General features: G+C 49.1%; 2 protein-coding genes across 2 annotated transcripts; one reads left to right on the forward strand and one right to left on the reverse strand.

Annotated features, from left to right (window-relative positions):
* Positions 1–642: 642 nt before the first annotated feature.
* VRK3 (VRK serine/threonine kinase 3) lies at positions 643–8031 on the forward strand (the record flags this gene model as incomplete). The annotated part of the gene is made up of 11 exons (XM_079543161.1): positions 643–782; positions 851–1230; positions 1963–2015; positions 3675–3741; positions 4406–4490; positions 4976–5075; positions 5433–5525; positions 5846–5978; positions 6516–6636; positions 6954–7015; positions 7883–8031. The coding sequence occupies 11 exons, from the start codon at positions 643–645 to the stop codon at positions 8029–8031; spliced, it is 1383 nt and encodes a 460-aa protein (XP_079399287.1).
* A 1796-nt stretch (positions 8032–9827) lies between these two features.
* On the reverse strand, positions 9828–19693 carry CCNF (cyclin F; the record flags this gene model as incomplete). Its single annotated transcript, XM_079543065.1, has 17 exons — positions 9828–10294; positions 10843–11012; positions 11188–11318; positions 11631–11730; positions 12241–12328; positions 12745–12925; positions 13268–13391; positions 14067–14231; positions 14898–15049; positions 15476–15553; positions 16062–16166; positions 16662–16715; positions 17047–17237; positions 18017–18084; positions 18951–19057; positions 19462–19616; positions 19678–19693. The coding sequence occupies 17 exons, from the start codon at positions 19691–19693 to the stop codon at positions 9828–9830; spliced, it is 2352 nt and encodes a 783-aa protein (XP_079399191.1).
* Between the last annotated feature and the right edge of the window lie 1682 nt (positions 19694–21375).

Here is a 21375-nt window from a genome sequence, read left to right on the forward strand (position 1 = left end):
CTTGAAATCTTCAAGGTTTTTTTCCCCACTTGTGCTTTCCTGCCCACCTTTTCCCACCACTTTCCTCATGGTTCCTAATGGCTTTATGTGCTTTGTCTTGGTAAAGCACTTCATATTGTGGATTACCAGATATTCTCTTCCCAAAGTGTTGTCAGCATGCTGTCAGCATGTGATCACTGCTCCCTAGGCAACAACCATTGGAATTACAGAGCTGTGACGCAAATTAACACTGTTTTAAAAAGTAATGTGAGTATGTATGTGCATATATTGTAACGGTGGGGCTTAATAAATCAGTGCTGAAGCCCAGCACTCACGCTGGGGCCCGCAGGAGGTTTACAGGGGAACACAACGATGGGGGGATTCAGGAAGGAGCTGGAGGCTGAGCCTTTGTGCAGAAAGCAGCCCCAGCAACCGGCGTGGCTTCTGAGGGACCCCCTTTGGCCAGGGCCTGGGAAGGCTTCCAGGTGGCAGCGACAGCGCAGTTCTTCCCCCTCCCTTTCTCTCCACTTCCGCTTCCCTTTCTCTCCACTTCCGCTTCCCTTTTCCTCCCTTTCCTTTCCGTTTCCCCTTCCCGCTCACCCCATTGGTTGCAACCCCCCTCGCTGTGCGCATGCGCACGCCGCGCTCCGGCCGGGTGCTGTGATGGCGATGCGGGGACGCGGGCGGCGGAGCCGTGGTCGGGGCCGTGGGGCGGTTGGGGCCGCGCGTGATGGCGGCGCGGAGCAGCAGGAGGAGGAGCAGCAGGAGCCGGAGCAGCAGGAGCCGCCCCGCGTTTGTCACAGGTGGTGGCGAGGAGCGGGCGGGCCGTGCCGCTCCGGTCCGGCCCTGACGCTGCGTGCTGTGCCCGCAGGGTGACCCGGTTCTGCCCGCAGTGCGGCGGCGGCGTGGAGCCCACCTTCAGGTTCTGCCCGGCCTGCGGCGACAGACTGCCGGCACCGCCGCCACCGAGGGACGCGGCCGGCCCGCCGCCACCGCAGGCCCCGAGCCCCGCGGCCGCCGCCGGGGGTGAGCTGAGCACGGCCGTGCCGGTGCTCTCCCCGCCGGCCGCCCGCACCCCGCCCCGCCCGCCGTGTCTCGCGGCGCGGCGCGGTTCCCCCTCGCCCCGCAAGGCCCGGCCCGGTCCCGCTGAGCCGCTCCCGGAGGGCGAGGAGCTGCGGGACCGCGGCGCCGGACGCTGGCGGCTGCGGCGGCTGCTGGAGCAGGGAGGCGGCTGCGGGCTGCTCTACGAAGGTGCGGGACCCCGAGGGGCGGGGGGGTGGGGGGTCCGCTACCCCGGGGCCTCCGGACCGCAGACGTTGGCACTGAGCGCTTCACGCTGCTGTGCGTCTCGGCGGAAAGTGGCCTGGCTGTGCTGCTGCTGCCCTGCGGGTCGTGCGTCTCCTTGTCGCGCCTCAGTTCAGGGCAGGCAGGAACGTGATTGGGAACCTGAGTGCATGCCTGAGCGGTTGTAGGCTTCCAAAAGAAACATTGCAATCCTGGAAGTTGCTCAGGAGGAGTTTTCTCCACTCTGAAGCTTTGCCTGATGTTTGGCTTTAGCATCTTTGTGCTCACTTTCACTGCTGCGTAATGCAGGCTGTGCATTTGCAGACGTGATCTCATCCAGCTCTGATAAACTACAAAATGAGCTGGAGGGAGTGCTCACAAATTGATGGTGGGTGCCTTGGAGGTTCTGCTAACAATTTGTTCTTTATGTACAAAGCCCATACTACTGTACCTCCAGGTGCTCATGTGAATTGAGCAGTGCTGCACCTGCAGCCATGTCGGGGTGCTGAGCCCCCAGAGCAAGGTAAGAGTTGTTCTGTAGAAGCTCTGGTAAGCACCGTCACAGAGATGCTTTTGCAGAGACCAAGAAGCAGAGGATCAGCAGAAGCCAGCTGTGCAGGCGGTGCTGAGCGATGCAGCTGACACCGCAGGTACCTCTTTTCTGTGCTCTGTAACCACATCTGTTCCATCCTTCCACAGCACAGTCAGCATCTGGAACCTGCCCTCAAAAGCAAAGATTCTCCCTCAAACTTGTGAGTTTTGATATGCTTGGGTAAGGAATAGTGTGTAGTGCTGCATCCTGGGCCCAACCTGTCTGCTCTGTGTCACCAAAGTGTCCCATGAATGCAGAGAATGTGCTCTGAAAGGCCACGGCTGTGCTGTCCCATGGAGTGGGCACCAACTCACCGTCCTCATTGCCATGGGTGTATTCCTTAGAGAAGTGAGGGAGCTTAGGGAACAGATAAAACTTCCCAGGAGCTTCTTGGTTGGCTCTTCCCCTAATGGTGCAAAAACAATTAGGAGAATTTAATTTAAAACAACAGCAGAAAACCTTCATCCCAGGAGACTGTCTCTTTCATCCAGCAGGCTGGGTGATCTCTAGAATTGAATGCAGTGGTGTGAGGTTCCTGCTTTGTTAGTGTCAGGTGTGCTGTTTTGGTATGACGTGCACAAATGCTACTGCAGTCTTGGGGGAGCTGGGGATGGCAGGATTGGTGGCTGTGCTGAAGCAGTGCCATGAAGCAGCACTGAGAGACGCAGTGCCAGAGTCCCTGGGCACTTGCCAGCGGGTCAGCGTCTCCAGAAATGTGGTATTTTCAGTAATAGCTGCTCTGTGATTACAGCTTGGTGGCAGAATGATGGCTGGGTGGGGGCTGTAGTGGTGCCCACTCACATGCACTTGTAAAATTACTCGCTCTGCTGTCAGAGTAATGTGTCAGAGAGTGAGAGCAGTGTTATTAATGAGAAGAGACAGCTCACTGCTACTGAAGTAGGACCAGCAGGTGAGGAGCTCTGCACACTTATGAGCATAACACTCACAACTCATCACCTTTGGCACCTCCTGGCTTTGCAGCAGAGGGTGTTTCAATTCCTGGGTTTGACAGTTCACATTGGCTTCCCAGGCAAGATGCACGATATCTTTGGGGATGTGGTTATTTGTGCTGTCTGGAGACTGCTGATCCTGCAGAAAGCAGAGCTCCTCTTGGGTGGGACCTGTGGTATCAAACACAGCAGGGAGTGAAACGCCCACCTCCTCCCTGCACAGCATCCCTCCCATGTTAGTCTGCGCTGAGCTGAGTACTCATGTATGCATACGTAAATGTGTGTGGGCACTCAGACTTGTGTATTGGTTTGTGAGCTGTCAGGTCACTTCTTAGCAGCAGGACTAAAAGAGCAGTAATGCTGGTTGCTGTAAAAAGGATGGGTTTTAAGAATTCAGCATCACCCAGACACTTGGGAAACGTGGTGACTACAGACTTTCTTGCTTGTCTTGTTTTCTGTCAGCTAGCATAAAACAGAACAGCTGCTTTTTGGACTCACCTGCTTGCAGAAATAACCTACTCATGCTGTGGCTAAGAAGGCCGCCTCTGGCTCCTAATGCAACAGCTTCAGGACTGGAGCTCACTCTGGGCTGGTTTGCATTGTTGCTGTTAACCTACACGCTTCTTAGTGGTGGTGCTTGAGATGTGAGGCAGCTGCTGCCTTGCTTTGTGCTGATGTGCAGCACTAAACAGTGAGATAAGAGACCCAAACTCTGTTCTCTTGTTTTTTCTTTTTTTCTTTTGAAGAGGGTGGGACAGGGGAAGTTCTTTCAAATGTATAGTGAAGATCGTGTAGCAGTCGTGTCCAAATTTCCCTTCTAGCAGGAAGTATGTAGCTGAAGTAATGTGTTTTCTTTCTGTTTCTTTCAGGATGTCAAAGACAGTAAAATCTACAATGAACAGAACTTTTTCCAGCGAGCTGCAAAGAAAGACAGAGGTTGGTGCTCTTTGGCAGGGTGAAGACTAGGCTGCTTGTTAGGAGAGCTGTCATCTCTCCTTTGTTATCTAAGTCTCTCAGAAGGCCGCACTAGAATAAACCAGTTTGCTTCTTCCTCTGTGCCAGTGCTGAGCAATTCAACCCTAGGCCTGCTCTCCAGCAGTGTACCTTAAGAGGGCACAGCACTGGCATTTTGCAGCTCTCTTGTTCTAGTCAGCCTTAGCTGTATTGTCACACAGCCTGACGGGCTGCTGTTCCCTTCTGTGTCCCCTCTGTAGGCATTTCTGTCAGCTGCTGTCAAGTATTTACTTTGCCCACGCTCAGGTTTTTAAAGTCAACAAAGCTGACCAGACATGATAGGGGAATTCCTGCCAAATGAACACTTCTGGGAGGGCTATACTCAAATCCTTTGCAGACCTGTTTGTAGAATTTGTTTCTCCATTGCTGTTCCTGGCTCTCTCTTCTCCCCTTGCTGTTTTATGTAGCCCCACAGCAAGCACATGCTGTAGCCTGCTCTGGTATTCCCAGCATCCTTGCTGTCTTATTCTTGCTCTGCAGTGCTATGTGCACTGACATGCCAACACCCTGGCACGTTAGGCTGGCATTTCTGGGGCAGATCAGTATGGAAACAGCTTGGCATCTGCTGCACTCTTTTCCCTCCTAGTGGAGAAGTGGAAGAAGCTGCACTCTTTGCCCCTGCTGGGCATCCCCAGCTGTCTTGGCTTTGGACTGCATGCAGATAAATACAGGTGAGGTGACTCTGTAAAGAGCACAGCTGAGTTCTTCTGTCTGCACTGCCATCTTCCTGGGCTATCCTCCTTCTCTTCTTGCTGTGCACTGTCCTTTTTCTCGCTGTTTCCTGGGCTCTGAATGTAATGTGCCTCTCCTAATTTATTAACAATTGCTTTGCCTCTCGCCATCCTGTTTCCTCTAGTCCCTGGGGTTGCTGGTGTAGCCATTGCATTTGTGGCTCCTGCTCCTCTGGCCCAGGGGCACCTTGTTCTTGCCTTTTAAACTTAAAAAATAAATAAATAAATAAATAAATCTCAGTCTCTTTTATCTGCAACAAACTCCTGTAGGAGGAACTTTTGTTACTTAAGTGAGGGAAGCTTTGCCCAGGTTAGTGTGAAGTAGTAGGGGGAGGGGGGGGGGTTCTAATCCAGGCAGATCACTTGAGTTTCTGTTGCAGGGCTTCTGTACCAGGCAGGCACTGCTACATCCTTGTCTTTTGTAGGTTTTTGGTGTTCTCTGATTTAGGGCGATCTCTTCAGTCCATTCTGAATGACAACTTACACCTGAATGAGAAGGCAGCTTTTCAGATTGCAGTCCGGCTGGTACGTAGGGAGCCAACACTTTCCAAAAGACTTGTTAAGGAAAGGCATATAACTTCCTCCCTCATCTTTTAAAGGTACTTTAAAGCTAATCCGGGGGGTTTGCTGGCTCTTAAAGTAGCATCTCTAGAGACTGTTGTAAACCTGAGTAGCATCTCTTGAGCAGTGTGTAAAATAGAAGGAATCTGAGGTAAGGAGGATGAAAGAAACCTTGAAAATCAGAGGCTGTGGGACATGGTGCTCATGTATCCTCCACACAGCTACAAGAAATGTGGGAGCAGGGTCCAGCTCAGTGGAAGCCTGGGTGCTGAGTGAGGAGTGTGTCGGTCTGATACGCTCTGCTCTTCTGTTTACCTGTAGCTGGATTGCCTGGAGTACCTTCACGAAAATGAGTATGTGCATGGGGACATCACAGCTGACAACATCTATGTGAACCCAGCAGACCTCACGCAGGTATTGAGTGGGAGCAGTGCTGCAAGGAAATGGCAGCTGAGTTGGGCTCATACAAGTGGGACAGAGCAGCTTTTGAGCAGGGGGGCAATGCAGTTCATGCAGTGTTCATGTGCAGCAGTGCAGGACTGGGGGATGCACAGGTTTAACACCCAAAGGCAGGAAACCTTAGAAGCCACCTGGTGTTCCATAAAGGGATTACTCAGAGGGAAGATTCAGGCTCTGACTTGGAGACCTCTGTGGAGCAAGCAGAGCAGATACACAGCCTGTGGTCCTGGCCCCAAGTAGTAATGCTCAGAAGTGTGTTTCCTGCTGTCTTCCAGGTGACCCTCGCAGGCTACTACTTTGCCTTTCGTTACTGCCCAGAAGGGAAGCATGTGGCTAGGCGTGAAGGCAGCAGGACTCCTCATGAGGGCACGATAGAGTTTATCAGCCAGGACAGCCACAGGGGAGCAGGTGAGTCTGTTTCTGACACAAGCTGGTAAAAAGCCCGTCTGAAGCTGTTTCTGTAGCAAGGCTCTCTGAAGCTAGGGCTTCCTGCTGCCACTTGTTACTGCTGCTTTCCAAGCATGTATGTGCACCTGGAACCCAGTTTCTGTTCGGCCTGTTTCCTCAAACCTCTTTCCAGGCTGCTGTGTTGGGGAATTGCCAGGTTACTCAGCAACTGTAGCAAGAGGTGCAGGGGTGTTCCTGCTCCATCTGGGGTGGTGGCTCCTGCAAGTGTGCAAGGAATAGAAAACGGTTGCTTCATGCTGGCTTAGATGGGATTTGCTTCAAGCTAGGCTGGATCCCTGCCCAAAGCAGACTCCACTCTGACCTTGAAGCAGAGAGCTGGAAAGGATGTTCAGATTAGCTACTTGTTTGGGTCTCAGAAATAGACACTTCCGAGGATGTGCCATGAGTGCTGAAGTGCTCCTTTGGAGAGGTGCTAGCTGGACCTCCCCTGGGATGGCTCCCAGTCCATTTTCTGCATGTGAATTTCTCTTCTTTCAGCACCATCTCGACGGAGTGACTTGGAATCCCTGGGCTACTGTCTTCTGAAATGGCTCTGCGGCTTCTTGCCTTGGTCTAAGGAGCTGGACAAAGTAGAAACTGTGATGGAAAAGAAAGAAATGTAGGAGTATTCATCTGCTCTTTTGGGAAATGCTCAAAAGGAAACACTGAGGGCGATTCTGTGACTAGAGGACTGTGATCAAACGATTTCTCTTTATTGTGGTGTGGATAAATCCCACTGGAAAGTCACACTGGAAGCAGGTGGCCAAAATTATCTCCCGGGTGAAAGGGTTATTGGTGAACCCAGCTCTCAGCAGCATTTAGAGCCTGACCATCTGAATTTGGCCTTTTTTGTATTTTGTTCTTGTCAAAGACAGGATGCTTCAGTGCCTGCTACATTGCTTCTCTTCTGACAGCTCTCTGCACTGGTTCTTCCAGGTACAAAAATGATGTGACATGCCTTCTCCAACAGTGCTTCAGCAGGCAGAGGTCGATTCCAGGTGCAGGCTTGCTTTCCTAGGGGCTTCTTGGGGAGGGAGAGGGGATTGACCATACTTGAAGCCAGAGCTTTCCTCACACTGGGGTGCTAACTGGGATGGCTTGTGGTGGTGGTGGTGACAAAGCAGTGCACAAACCAGCTGCCAGGCTCCTCCTAAGAACAAAGCCCTTGTTTGCAGCAAAGCAAAGAAGGCTGCTACCTGTTACATCTATGTTCATAAGACTTGCTGAAGAGGCCAGCGTTCTAGTGGCTTTAAAAATGCAGAATTTGGGGCTTGAGGTCATTTCTCCATCCTGTTTAAACTTTATATTAGTTCTTTGTTTTCATAGAATGGTTTGGGCTGAGAGGGGCCTCAGAGAGCATCTAGTTTGACACCCTCCCCCATGCCGTGGGCAGGGACACCTCCCCCCAGCTCAGGCTGCTCAGGGTCCCATCCTGCCTGGCCTTGAGCACCTCGAGGGATGGAGCATCCATCCACAGCTTCTCTGGACAGAGGTGCCAGGGCCTGCATAGTGGAAAATTGCTTCCTTGTATCTAAAGCTAGTCCCTCTTTTAGTGTAAAGCCATTACCCCATGTCCTGTTGCTTCATGCCCTTGTAGAAAGTTTCCTCCCCATCTTTCCCATAGTCCCCTTCAGGTACTGAAGGGCAGCAGTGAGGTCTTTCTGTAGCTGTAGAAGGGTGAGAATCCCTTCCCTGACCTCCTGGCTGCACTTCCACTGTAGCCCAGGTTTAGTTTTCCTCTCTCTGCAGCTGGCCAAGGCTGAGGAGTGATCTCTGCAGGGAATGGAGTCTGGAAATGTTCCTTGCCAGTTTTGTGAAGGTGATGGGTTGTGTGGATCCACATGGTGACATTATGTGCTTTGCAGCTGCCCTTCAGAGCTACCTGCAGCAAGTAATGGCACTGGAATATGAGGAGAAGCCGAACTATGAGGCCCTGCGGCAGCTCTTCAAAAAGCCACTGCAGATGCTGAAAGCTTCAGCTTATGACTCTGTGGATATCATGGTAGTGCCCTAAGTAAGTGCCCACGGTTCAGACTGCTGCAGCACACAGCACCAGTCCCCTGCATTCCAAGCAGCAGTGGAGCACTGTTGCTATTACCTCAGCAGATCTCCACTTGCTGTAGCTTAAGACCTTTCTGCCCTGCCATTTCATCATGTTTTCCGTGGTGTTTCAGCTTTCCATTGAGTTACAGGGAGGAAACTGTACAAACTGATTTATGTTCCCCTTTTGTCTCCTTTTAGGTCAAGAAAACTTGCACAGGACAACACAGTTCAGAGCTTTATGCAGTGTGAAGCTTTTCCAAAAGATGTGAGAGATTTTACCTACTGTTGTTTTATAATAAACTTTTTGGAAAGCACACACAGCCTGCAGCATGGGGTTACTGGGGGAATATTCAAGGCTGTGCTTTGGCTTTCTTTCCTCATGGCAGCACAGCAGATTTGTGATTTGAGTCTCATGTTCTGTGCAGGGCCCTCTCCCACCTGCTTGTGGTATGGATGTAAATAGCCTTCATCCCCCAGCTCAGCAGAGGTGAACGGATACCAGCCATAAAAGCAACACAGAGAGCCATTCATAGATGTAAAAACAAATTTTATATTAAAAAAACAAACAAACAAACAAACACTACATCCTATCTGAACTGTTGCCACCTGCCACAGTAACTTCTAGATAAAGGAAGAGTTGTGGAGTCCAGTTCCAGTGTTAAAATCATTGACAATTCATGAAAGTCATAAAAACAAGTAAAGAACATTAAAATACCAACACATAAAAAGAAGGCTATTTTCCTAATGTAGGCAGGCTGAAGGAGCTTTAACCCAGGATGGCTAGGCTGAGGTCAGTGTAGGAAGTTCCTTCACAGCCCTACTTGATACAGTACAGAAGATTGCAATTTTAATGAAAGCATATGCTCCCCTTGCGGACTAGGATGCAGTTGCAAGGCTTAAATTAGGGCTTTCAGACAGTTTGCCCTTACTGCATTGCTGCCTGCTTCTAGTGTTTAAGTGAGGTGTGCTTTACTGAAGGCCACGTTCATGGAAATAGCAAGGAAAACAGGCAGTGAAGGTGGGCCACGGACTGGAGGTGGCAGTTAAACCACACTGCTGCAGCATGGGCTAACAGTTCACAGTACTGTAGCATTGGGCAGTGAAGCATTAAGGCACAGGAGGATAACATTTCAGGGAAGGAACACATGGCAACTGAGGCCTGAGTCAAATAGGGTTTTTAAAACCATGAGAGGTAGGTTAAAAAAAAAAAGCTCAGACCTGCAATGAGCCTTCATTTACCTCTTGACTGTATCGATAAAAACCTTACGTCAGTGCAGCAGAAGATATATACATAGAAGAGGGAAGCACCGGCTGACTTGAAACAGTACCTGGCTAAAATTAAAATGCATCATAACCGCATGGAGGTCTACCAACTTCAAGCATAGTGTTACATCCAGTAACTTTGTGACCAAAGCAAATTCCTTTCTTTCATGGTGCCAGGCCTCACAGTGAAGCAAGGGAGAGGACAAGGTCATTCTCAAGGAATAGTTGGCGAGGTATGACACAAGCCATAAAGTTAACCTCCCTCTCAGTCTATGAAACTTGTAGAGAATCAGAAAATAGGAAATACTTTTAAAAACGCAGTTATCAAGGATGGAAAAAGGCCAGAAGTGAGATACAGAATTAAGAGACAGGCTTACAGAATGTGGTAGGAATAGGCAAAGTTAAGGGAAAGGGCTCTTTCTGGAGGTATTGACAATTATTGACTATCATTCCTGTACAACTATGACAGAAATGCTGTTTCCAGAAAACCTAGAAAGCATGAAATCAGAGGCTTAAGAAGCCCAAGTTCACCCTTTCTTCACTGTGTTCTGCCAGGTTTTTGCGCTTGACTTGCCTTCGGGCAGAATTCCTATCACCAGCTCTAGCATGCACTGATGGCAAACGTGATTCCAGGTAGGGGGGCAGGCACGGCTCCTTGTTCATGGCACTGCCACCAGACAGTGCTGAGGTAGGTTTGAGAGGTATTCCGCAGCTGCCTTCCACGGAAGATGTAGGACTGGCACCACTGACAGAAGAGTAGCCTGAGCTCCCTTCACAGCTGGGATTTCTTGAGGCAACACAGGCTGAAAAAACTCTGTGAGTTTCATCTGGAGTCCTGGCCTTCCTCGGCGGTGCTGCGTGCCCAGGACACTCGACAGAGAGGCTGTCCTCATCACTGGAGTCCTGACAGCAGTGCTCTGCTGGATCCATGTACACCACTGTCACATCCAGGATTCCACTGGGACTGGTGACTGAGGGATGAGAGAAGGAAAAGGCCAGTCAGAATTTGGGCAACACCAAGCTAACAGTCGAGCAGAGAAAAGAAGTGCAAGTGTAAACCTTGTCGAGAGGGGAGGGTAAGGGTGGAATTTGCCCTCATTAAAGTAATTTAATATTTCCCTCTCGCCCTGTTTGGAGAGGTACTGCCCAACTTGGAAAATGAAAGGCCAGAGCCTGCGTGTCAATAAAACAAACAGCTGACAGCGTTCCAACACTGCCTACAGTGCGACCCATTCAAGGCTGGTTATGCTGTAGCAGCATCTGAAAACACTCTTTGAAATGCTGAGTGGCTGCAAAATCCTTAAGTTCTGAAGCAGTGAAGAGAAGAAATGTACTCCTAAAAGTTTAACAACTATAACCACTGGGGGGAGAAGGAGAGTTTCCCCAGCTGCTCTTAGGAAAGTTTAGGCTCTTCTGGTGCTCCCAGAAGGAGTTTTATGTAAAAATAAAAAGGCGGGTTTTCAGGTTCTCTTATGTGTTTTTGTTTGTTTGTTTTTTTAAATAAGACTAAAAGCCTTACCATCTCCATCTCTCTCGCCTTCGCTTTCTTGATCACCTTCATAACCAGAGCAGGAATCTAAACTCCAGTCCAGGAAGCTGTCCAGAAGACTTTCTTCCTGGGTGGATAGCTCAGCTGTAGGTGTAGTCACTAGGCTGCCCCTGTCATCCTGAGTGCTGTCTTCCCTCCTCCTGTAGCAAGAACATCCAGAAGTCACACATTAAAAGCCAACTCTGCTTCTCCAGCTCTTCTAATAGAGATGTCAGGCCAAGGTAATGGCAGAAGGAATGGAAGCTCAGGATGCCAGAGAGGACGAAAGGCTCACGCAAGTCTTCACAGACCTTTACAGCCATGGGTTATACTCACCTTTTAGATCTCTTTCCAGAGGGAGAGCTAAAGAAAGCTTTAATTTCTATGACATTTGTGTGCAGGGGACTGGGTTTCGGGTCCTCCTGCTTCACACCCAGCAGTGAACAGAGCTGGCTGTAGCTCATCACCTGAAAAACAAAGGGTTAAGAATTAGACCATGTGATTCCCTCTGCCAGGAAGCAGATATTTTATCCTTATTTATCTTTATTTCTTTCCAGGAGAAAGCTATCCTGCTGAGTCCTTCCTAGAACTGCTGTTCAACCACAGCAGTTAGATTCCCAGCAGACAAAATTTAGAAGCCCCAACCTTACCCAGCCATTCTCTACTTCCAAAACCTGAAGTTAAAATTCACTTCCACTTACTGGAAGTTTTGAACACCCCGCCACATAGTAGCTTCTGCTCTAGGTGTCAGACTTCAGCAAACAAAAGAACAAACCCACCTTTTCTTTGCCTACTTCATCGTATCGCTCATCTTCAAATCTCTGTCTCACTGCGGTTAAAGACACCTGCCTGTAATCCTTAGGGACCTCATCATGGAAACTGGAAAGAAAGACCAGGGCTTTAATCTTAGAATGGATTATATAGAACACTGTTAGCAAATTCTGGCCATGTAAGCACCTTCCCTCTGTCTGCCTCAGCTCTGTGCCGAGGAAACTGGCATTTCAACAGAGCTGCTAAGCATGCAAGCATCCAATTCCTTTTCTGTTTCTTGAGATATTTGACTTCCAGCCTTTCAGAAATGAATTACTTTTGCTACTGAACTCCTTCTGGAGCTCATCAAAAAGCTGGTCACAGTCACCTGAAAACAGTGATGCTGGCAAGCTGAAACCTGCTGGGCTTGGGGAGCACCAGGGCTTCTGTAACCCAGGGCCACTGCCAGGCAAGACAAACACAACAGCCGTCACTGAAGCAGCCCCTAGATGTCAGTGCCCTGGGGTAGGGGGAGTAAAGCAGTTTGCTAAAGCCACCTCCTCCCTTTGGAAGGACTTCCAGCAGGGCTACGAGAGCCAGAATACAAAAACACTCCCAGAAGAGTTCCCCAAGTTTTACCATTTTTGGTGAAGGCGCAGCACACACGGCAACAGGTCTTCAAGAGAGAACCCAGTGCACTCAGACAGCTGGCTGGTCCAGGGATGTGCTGGAGGAGGGAACAGGCATTACCATTTCACAGAGCTCGCAAGTTCTATAGTCAGACAGAGCTGTTAATGGGGTAAAGATTCTGCCTGTGTGGTGACAATCTTTAGGAGCTTTTGCCTGCACACAGATGAAGTTCAGAATTTGCTTCTAGGATAGGCTTACTTGAGAAATGGAAGCTACGCCTAAGTAGAATTCTACTGCATAGATAAGGGCAAAACCCTTCAGTCTCATTTAAATGCAGGGCTCACGTTATTGCATTGCTACAGACCAAACTCAACTCCATTCTCACGTATTACACCTTTCCCCCCTCCCACACTCCCCAGGGTGGTTGGGGCACCTTGCCCACAGAGGCTCCCTGAAGGGACAAGGCAGCCTGATGCACTTTGCTGCAGCTCCACTGAACGGGCTGCTCCTTACCGTGGCCATGCAGGATCTTAGCCAGCAGCAGTGCTGCAGCAGCCAGCCGAGCTGGGGAGTACACGAAAAGGCTCGTGTTTAGGAGAGACAGCTCACAAATGAAGCTGTAAAGGTGAAGAGTTCTTCTCTCCAGTGAGACTATGTTTGACAGCACTTCTTTGTAGTCCACAACAGTAGGTATCTAATGCACAAAGGAGAACAGAGGTTGGCAACACAACTCAAGCACCAAGTATTTAGACCACAGTTGTTCTCACAAGACACTGCTTTCATTACCAAGTATTATTTTAAATTCTATGCTAACACTGAAATACTCCCCAGTGAAACAATAAATGATCTCTGAACATGCCTTAAGAAACTCAAGTTTTAATCTCTACAGGAAGGCAGATGGTTTGGTATCTGCATGCTCTTAAATGTGCAGTCTCCACAGGGAACATTTACAATACAACTTTGTTCTTTTTATTCAAAAGATCCACTTCAACTGCAGCCCCAGGGATAAAATTGCCCATCCGCTTCCCAAACTCACCCTTATCTTTCCTTCCAGGGCAGAGATGATCTCACCCATCATTCTCACCAGGTCTTCATATTTGTATGTGTTGTCCGTTAGCCACACAGCCTCCCGTATTGTCAAGATCTCTTTGCTGATAAAACTGCAATATCAAGTATAATTAACAGTTAGCCCAAGAATAAAGACTGTTTGTGTACCTATGCACCATTTTTTGTGGCCAGTAAATAATAGATAAGATAACCAAGGGGCTAAACTCTGCAGGGTTTTTAAACCTCACAAAGATTTTTAAGGTTAAACTTCGTCAGTCAGGTACAAGCTGTGAAAGAAGGAACAGCAGCTCCTTGTTTGTTTTTACCTTTATGCTAGAACTACCAACTAAAACATCCCTAATTCTTCACTTATGGAACCTCTCCTAGTTACAGTGCAAGACATTGAGGTAACTAACAGAGAAGAATAGTTCTCCAACACACCACACTGTTCATCTGAGCATAACAGATGGAACTAGGGAACAATACTGCTGTTCCTTATACAGGGTTTCTCATGCTAACATGAGTATGAGAATGAAATACTTCAGTTCTCAGTGGAATGGAAAGCTTAAACTTAACTGCTACTGTGGAGTTATTTCTGTATTAAAGACATGTTTGAGAAATATTATATGTCAATTTGCAGTGCCTGGAAGCGTTTGTACGTGAAAACAGTTCAAGCAGCAGTTAGTGCAGAGGGTTCTTTCCAGTACTGGAGGAAAAACAAGCTTGAGCTGCACAGATGAGTTTGAAAATCCCCAATAACCACCCCCACTATCAGTCAGAACTCCTACCGTGTGCAAATGACCATGCAGGCTATTCCCAGGAGCTGGAGTTGATACCGGGGCACAGGTCTCAGCCTCAGGTAACGGTCCACACAGCCCACCGTCATGTGAAGGCATAGGCAAGAGAAGTCTTTCATGGTTGCCACTTCCACCAGCCAGTCAACCAGGATGTACCTACACGGCAAAGGGAAACATAACTGCCCAGTTAAAAGCCATCCAGAGTCGTGCTGAACACCCTCCCTGTGCCTGCTCATCTGAATCCCTTCTCCACTCAGAAGTTCCAAATTAGGAAATCCAACAAAAGGAGGAGGTGATGTTTTCAGAAAACCAACACGTGGCACCAAGATAAGGATTTGAGCCAGTTATGCTCTGAAGGGTCAGTGGTCATCTCAAGTTGTAAGTCAGCTTCTGATTTCACTTCACAGACAAGTAATGTGCACTCACACAAGAAATGGGGTGAGGTGCATCAATTAGGAGTCCAAAGGCCACCTAAGAAAACCAGAGAGCAACCAACTACAATACCAGAAAGTCCAGCAGTGCCTCCAGATCTGTGGGAAACTGTCAATCTTAACAAACACAAAGTATTTACAGTCCAGAAAAGACCCCCCCCTCCCCCAACCTCACACTCCTGCATTCACTTCTTTACTTGGACATGAAATGAGGTTTCTGTTCCTTTGCAAGTGTCACCCCTTTCTGTGATTGCACACTGCAGAGGGGTAAAGGTGAAGAGTTTAACTGCCAACAGGCCTCATTCTAGATATGTTCCCCCCTTCACTGATGCAAACAGAAATAAGCAGCGATTCCTGTTGTGTGACCTCACTTCTGGATGTGAGTTTTTACCTCATTGTTTCATTTATTTTTTTCTGCACAGTGAAGATATTTTGCTTGCTGATAGGACGGGAGGCTTGAAACAACTGAGCCACCATTTCACTGGAAGATTTTGCTTCTAATCCTAGTTGGTTTCCATTTCCACAAGCCTTGGCTAACGCTATCTGTAGTAGAGGAAAAAAACATGCACAGAAAAGGACTTTTACCAAATGCAAATTAAAGCAGTAGAGAATGGTCCTGTAATTTTCCTGGTGGAAACAGTGAACAATAGAAAAATACTTGGAAGAACTGCTAGTAGAATTGGTTCTTAGTCTAGCTTGAATGCTGAACACTGCACATGTTATTCGGGGACAGGCTTTTCTGTCACTAGTTCAATCCTTGGATCACACCAAGGAAGTACAGCATTTTTCAAGAGCTATTTGTGAAGAATAGATATGCACACAAAGATATCACTCAGCAATTCTGACCATGTTTCTGAAAGGAGAAGCTTAAGTCTACAGTGACAGCATAGAGAAAAAGCAGCTAAATTCCCCAGGAGAAAAAGAAAAAAAAAAAAAAAAAAAAAAAGCAACACAACCAGAAAAACATACCTGTGCATCCCAGCATCCCTTTGCTGCATAGTCCCGTAGCTTCCTGAGACTCTGGAGGTATCTGCCAGGGTCTAACATCTACAGAGAACAATATGGACAGATTTCAAATACCATCACCTTTACTTAAGAAACAGAAGAGAAAAAACACAGCCTGTAGGTACATCTATTGTTCCACAACCAGTCTGTTCCTCATCATCAGAGCTACAATACTGTTAAGAAGCTTTCTTCAGTTCTTGCCCAAGGTCTTAGAAGAAATGAGATGGGTCACCCAGGATTCCCATATATGAGCTTTGCAAAATTAGTGACAAGGCAGGCAGCCTCCCTGCTCACGAGGGAGCAGCCTGACCAGCAGTACCTATGCCTTTAGTAGTCACTGTCAAAGAACTGCTTACACCTCTGCTACAAAGGCATGTAGACTTGCTAGCTTCAAACACCAAGAGCTCATTTCTGAGTGTTTTCAGTGCTCTTCTTCATTGTGAAGAAGGTAAGATCTGAGGAAAATGAATCAAGTACGTCCCTTGCATGTGATAAAAGGTCCAGACATAATGAAAATGCTTTGAGAGAAGAAAAAAGGAAAGTTACTTACAGCAACCTTCCTGTTATTTTCCCAAAGGAGGTAGGAGCTATTTAAACAACCCTGCTTCGAAGACTCCTCAAACATTTCAAGAGACTCTTTTCTTTTTTCTTCATCCTAAGGACAAAAGGCATGATGGTATTTATGCTGCCCAGCCAAACTTAATGCTTCAGAAACTACAGAAGACTCTGTACCATAAACTGCAGAAGTTGTGAGCCCCCCCACGCTGCAGGGGCTGCTCCAACACCCACTCAGCATTTAAAAGATTCTGGCTGAGAACAGAGGTTTCCCTCAGCTATAGGGAAGCTTTCTAACCTGCATTCTGCTGAAGGCCATTTGCATCTGGTTGCTTTTGGTTCGTATTAGGAAGGAAAGGCCCTCTTTAAGACCTGACCACACAGCAAACCCATGATCGAGCCAAAATTAATTTTACTGTTTCTGGAATTGAACAAGTTGACCACATTCCTTAAAACAACCAGAAAGTAAAATGCATAAGAGTAGAAATACCTTAGGCCACTTGAGGAATACAAACCCAGTCGTATTATCATTACCACATTAGCAAAGAAGTCATTTTCAAAATCCCCAAACACACAAATCAGAAACACTGCTCACCTCAAAGAGGCTCAAGACCTTTGCCAAGCAGTACAGAATAGATCCTTTCTGAGCCTGAAAAAAACAAGACAAAACACTGATGAAGACAAACAAAGAACAGCAATTTTTGCTAGGTATTCCAGACTAAAATTGGGTTGGCCTTCCATTCTTCCCCCTCTGCTTTTCTTTGTCATCTTTGGGACGGTACTGAATGCCTCAGAACAGACAGCACGTGCCTCTCCAACCACACACTGTAGTTTGGCAGCAAATTCATTAAAACGATCAATCCACAGTTATTTAAGCAGTGGGAGAACAGGAGCTCCTTGGGGAAGCAAAATAATTTCTCTAAAGGGGCTCAGTGCAGTTCCCAGCTTATCTTAAAGTCAAAGGCAGAAAGCAATCTTACTTTGTCCAGTTGACACTCTGCTTTGAGACTCTCATAGACCACAGCTTTACAACAGCTTCCAGTCAAGGACCAGGGAGGACGAATAAAGAGCCAGATGAAGGGGGCTGCGCTGTTCAGCCGCTCCGCCAGACTGAAGAAATGAGACGCCTTCAATCCGTTCACTTCTGCACGGCCCTCGTCAGAGATGGACACTGCACAACAAGAGTCCAAAATAGGTTACAGTTTATCCACAACAGGGTGTTGGCAGCCAAGAGAGAACAGCGTAACCCCAGGAAAAGATTGAACTCCATAAAGCTTTACAAGTCATGGAGCTGGCAAAAGGAGGAGAGAAAAAAAAAAAAAAAAAAAAAAAAAAAAAAAAAAAAAAAAAAAAAAAAGTCTTACTACAATTAGATCCTAAGCCTGGGAGAAGTATTTTACAAATTTAACCTTACAAATACCAACACTCAAAGCAGAGCTCATTTGCTAACTCCTGGCACTGCACAGAGTGCTGGGCAAGTCACCTTCAGCAAGGAGGCTCCTCCTGTCAGCCATCAGTCCCTTCTGATTCACCCAGCACACCAGGGATGTAGCAGAGCTCAGTTGGAAGTTTACAAAAGATTACCTCTCAGTGCAAGTCCAAAAGCTATGCATGGGCACATCTGGGAGTTCCAGAAGCCCTGTGTGCCAGGCTATCACTGAACACCTAGCTATGTGCTGCCCAGTTCTTAAGGTACACTGAAAGACAAAGCTGAAGAGGCATGACAGCAAATGAAACCTAACACACACTGAGGAGAGCAGACTTCTGCACATCACTGCTCTAGAATCTGAGCACAGAACCATCAGTATTCAAAAGAAAAGCTTTGTAGGCAACCAGTAAAAACTGAGACAATTAGTCTGATCTGTATCTATAATTAAGCCATCAGCTGATCTGTGTATCTTTCAATTGTGCCATTTTCCTCAGGGATCCAAGTAAAGCTTGCATACTTACAGCCTTCATTGTACAGGTACGCTATCCCCAGCTTCACAGCAGCTTCAAAGTTGCCTCTTTCAGCAGCCCTGAATGGGAACAGAGAAGATACTTCAGGGTGAAGTCAATAGATGCTTCCACATTAGACAAGTTACTGCAGTGAAGGCCTCACTCTGAATTTGTTGTTTGCTGATCACAAGCACACCTGATTTCACTACAGGAGTTACACGTGAGTTATGATTCGGCTCTTCTTGCTGCAGTACTTTCATACATCCGTCCAGGACAATCTGACAGGAATCACTTCCCAGTCCCATGCAACATCCCAATGCAAGAAAGCAGGCTTAGGTACTTGCACCCTCAAGGACATGCCTCAGTCCCTGCGCTCCTCCCTCACAGATCTATTTTCAGATAGCAGCTTCTTCACAAAGTAGATAATACATGAATCATAGCAAGCACAATAGTTAGAAGCAGAACAATTAGCATGACATTTAAGTCAACCCATATCCTTCAAATCAGACAGATAAAATGCGTTCTCCTTTTCCACATGCTTTAATACTGAAGTTGACACTTTTTTTTACTACATTGGTTTGAGAAAAAAAAACAAAAAACAACAACAAAAAAAAACCAAGACTTAGGACTGTGCTCTTTGATCTCACTTGTTCATATGGAAGCACCAGTAACAGATTTCAGTTCATGTGTTATGTTCAAACCAGGAGCAGTAATGCCCTCAGAGTAATAGCTTCCATGTATGCTGTAGGCCCTGCTCCAATTAACAAAACAGCCATTGTTATTTGCAGTTTCGACACAAAGTCAGCTACCCTCACCACTGTGTGCAGACTTCTACAAATAAGGACAGTCAGCTTCACCACTGACAGTGAGACTGATAGGGATTGTAGGTGTAGCATTAGATGCCCTCCTCTACAACTTTAAGCACCAGCATTCCTTTGAAGCTCACCTTTCAAACACCTTCAGAGTTTTTGGAGAAGGCCATACATCTTCAAAACTTGCACATGCCCAAACACTGGCATGATCATCTACGAGGTATTTAAGATGGGAGTGTACCTGCAATGTAGGAGGGGAGCATAAAATAATTGTTAAAATAAAGGAACCAACAGAAAAATAGTTTGCGATCCAATTTTAGATAGGTAACTAATCACAAGTTCATTGTAACTTTTCCTGCCTAACCATCACTACAGCAAGAGATGCCAAACCAAATTCACTTTTCCCGTCACACTGATCCAGAAGGACAAGTCCCATAGAAAACTCACACAAAACACACAAATACTGCTGCGAGTCTTTCAGGCTAGAGGAGTGAGAAATCTAGCTGTCGGCGCAGCAGACACCCATCTACTGCATGTACTTTGTGGCTCTCCTCATGTCTCTGCGGATGCAGGCATTCCTGCATGCAGTTCTGGCTCCCAGGGGCAGAAATAAGTCCCTGCACTGCAGGAGGGGCCAGCACTCACCGCTCTGAGCGAGAGGATGTCCTCAGCAGGAAGGCCTTTCAGAACATGGAGCAGAACATCCTCGGGCAGACTCAGCAACGTCAAGACGCGGGGCCGTTTTCTTATCCTTCGCTTGGCAGGGAAAGAGAAACATCTGGAACAGCGGCAGTGAACCACTGGAAAACAAAAACACCACCTCGGTTAGTGACAGAACAGTAAGGGAAAAAAGGTGCATACAGAAGGCAAGTTTCATCGCAGAGGACAGTTCTTCAAGCACACCAACCACAGCAACTCAGCACAGAACGCTGTAAGGCCAAACCATGCAGAAGCGACTCGTTCAGTTCAGGCAGCTGAAGCAAGGTGCCCAGAAGGGACGCCGCACACCCATCACAGCACAGCCCTGCTCTGACCCCATCATTCGGCTGCGTTTTGTTCAGCTGTCACTGCTGCAACTGCACGAACCTCCCCCACGCTCCAACTCCTCCTTGTCAATAGATAACAGTCCTTGAACCGCGACCGAAGAGATTAGGAAGGTAAGGCCCGTTAAGCACCCGAGTCCAAAGCCCATCTCTGCAGGAGCTGCTCCCGGCAGAGCCCTCAGAGCCCGTTCCAGCATCTGGCAGCTCCCACAGACCAGGGGACCGCCTGCACCACCGCTCCTAGCTGGGAGTTTGCCCTGGACACATCGACCGGGAGAAGCAAACGAGCTCAGAGACGAGGCGAAGCCAGGAGGAGCACAGGAGTAACGCCGGCAGAAGGCAGAAAGCCCGAAGCCCCTTCATCCATCCATCCGTTGGGACGGCACAGGGCTGCGGCCGCCCGAGCTCCGCCTGCACTCGGGAGCCCCAAACCCCGCCGCGATTCAGCAAACGAACACCGGGAAGCCAAACGACGAGCCGAACGGGGCACGGAGGGACCGGACCGTCCGTAGGCGGTCGCCGCCGCTCCGTGGCGTTTCCCCTCGCTGCGACCTTCCGGCGGAGGCGCTCAACGCCTCTCGCCCATCGCCCAGGAAAGCTCACGGCCTCGCAGGGAGCGGCGGCGGCCGGCACGGAGCGGGCACGGCCGCATCTCCGCCCGCCGCGGCCCGGGGCGAACCGCCGCCGCGCTCCGACCTCCCCCGCCCCGCCGCCATCCGAGCTGCCCGCCCCGCCGCGGCCCCGCAGCCTCCCGGGCTGCCCTCAGAGGGACCCGCGCGGAGCCGAGGGGGAAAGGCAGGGAAGGAAGGCAGGAGAGCCGCGCGGCCCGCACTCACCGCCCGCCTTCATCGTGGCGCTCCTCGCGGACCGAGCGCACGCAGCGACCGCCGCACCCGGACCGGCTCCGACCGAGGGGCGGCGATAACCGCACGAGGCCGCGCCCCCTCGGCGCTCAGCGCGGGTCAGAGAAGGAGCGTGAGGCTGACTCCGCCCCGGCCGAGCTCAAGCGGCGCCTCCGCGGGGCGGCCACAGCTCCGCCCCTCCGCCGCGGACCGAAATCCGCTGAGCGACGCCTACCGGCCGCGCGCACTTCTTTTTAAACACGGCGCGCCGTCTGATTGGTCGGGAGGATGACGGGAGGTGGGGCCGTTCCCGCCCCGCGGGCCGCGATTGGACGACGAGGATGCGAATTCGAATTGGGGCGGTTGGCGGTTCACGCGCACGGCGGCCACGGCGCATGCGTGCGGAGCGCGAGCCCTTCCCGCTGCCCCCTCACGGGGGCGCTGTTGCCGTGGCGCCATCTCCTGCCTCCGGGATTTCGCCTCACAGCAAGTACTGGAGTCGCGATAGGATGCTTTTATCTTTTGCCTCAAAACGTGCAGGGACATTTTCCTCGGTTTCCACACACATCGCTTTTAAGAGTGGCTCACGACGGCCTAATCTTCCCAGGTTGGAAAAGATCTGCAGTATCATCCAGTCCAGCTGTCCACCCACCAACCACGTCACTCAGGACGGC

This window comes from Tetrao urogallus (genome assembly GCF_951394365.1).
Source record: "Tetrao urogallus genome assembly, chromosome: 15".
Classification (NCBI taxonomy): Eukaryota; Metazoa; Chordata; class Aves; order Galliformes; family Phasianidae; genus Tetrao; species Tetrao urogallus.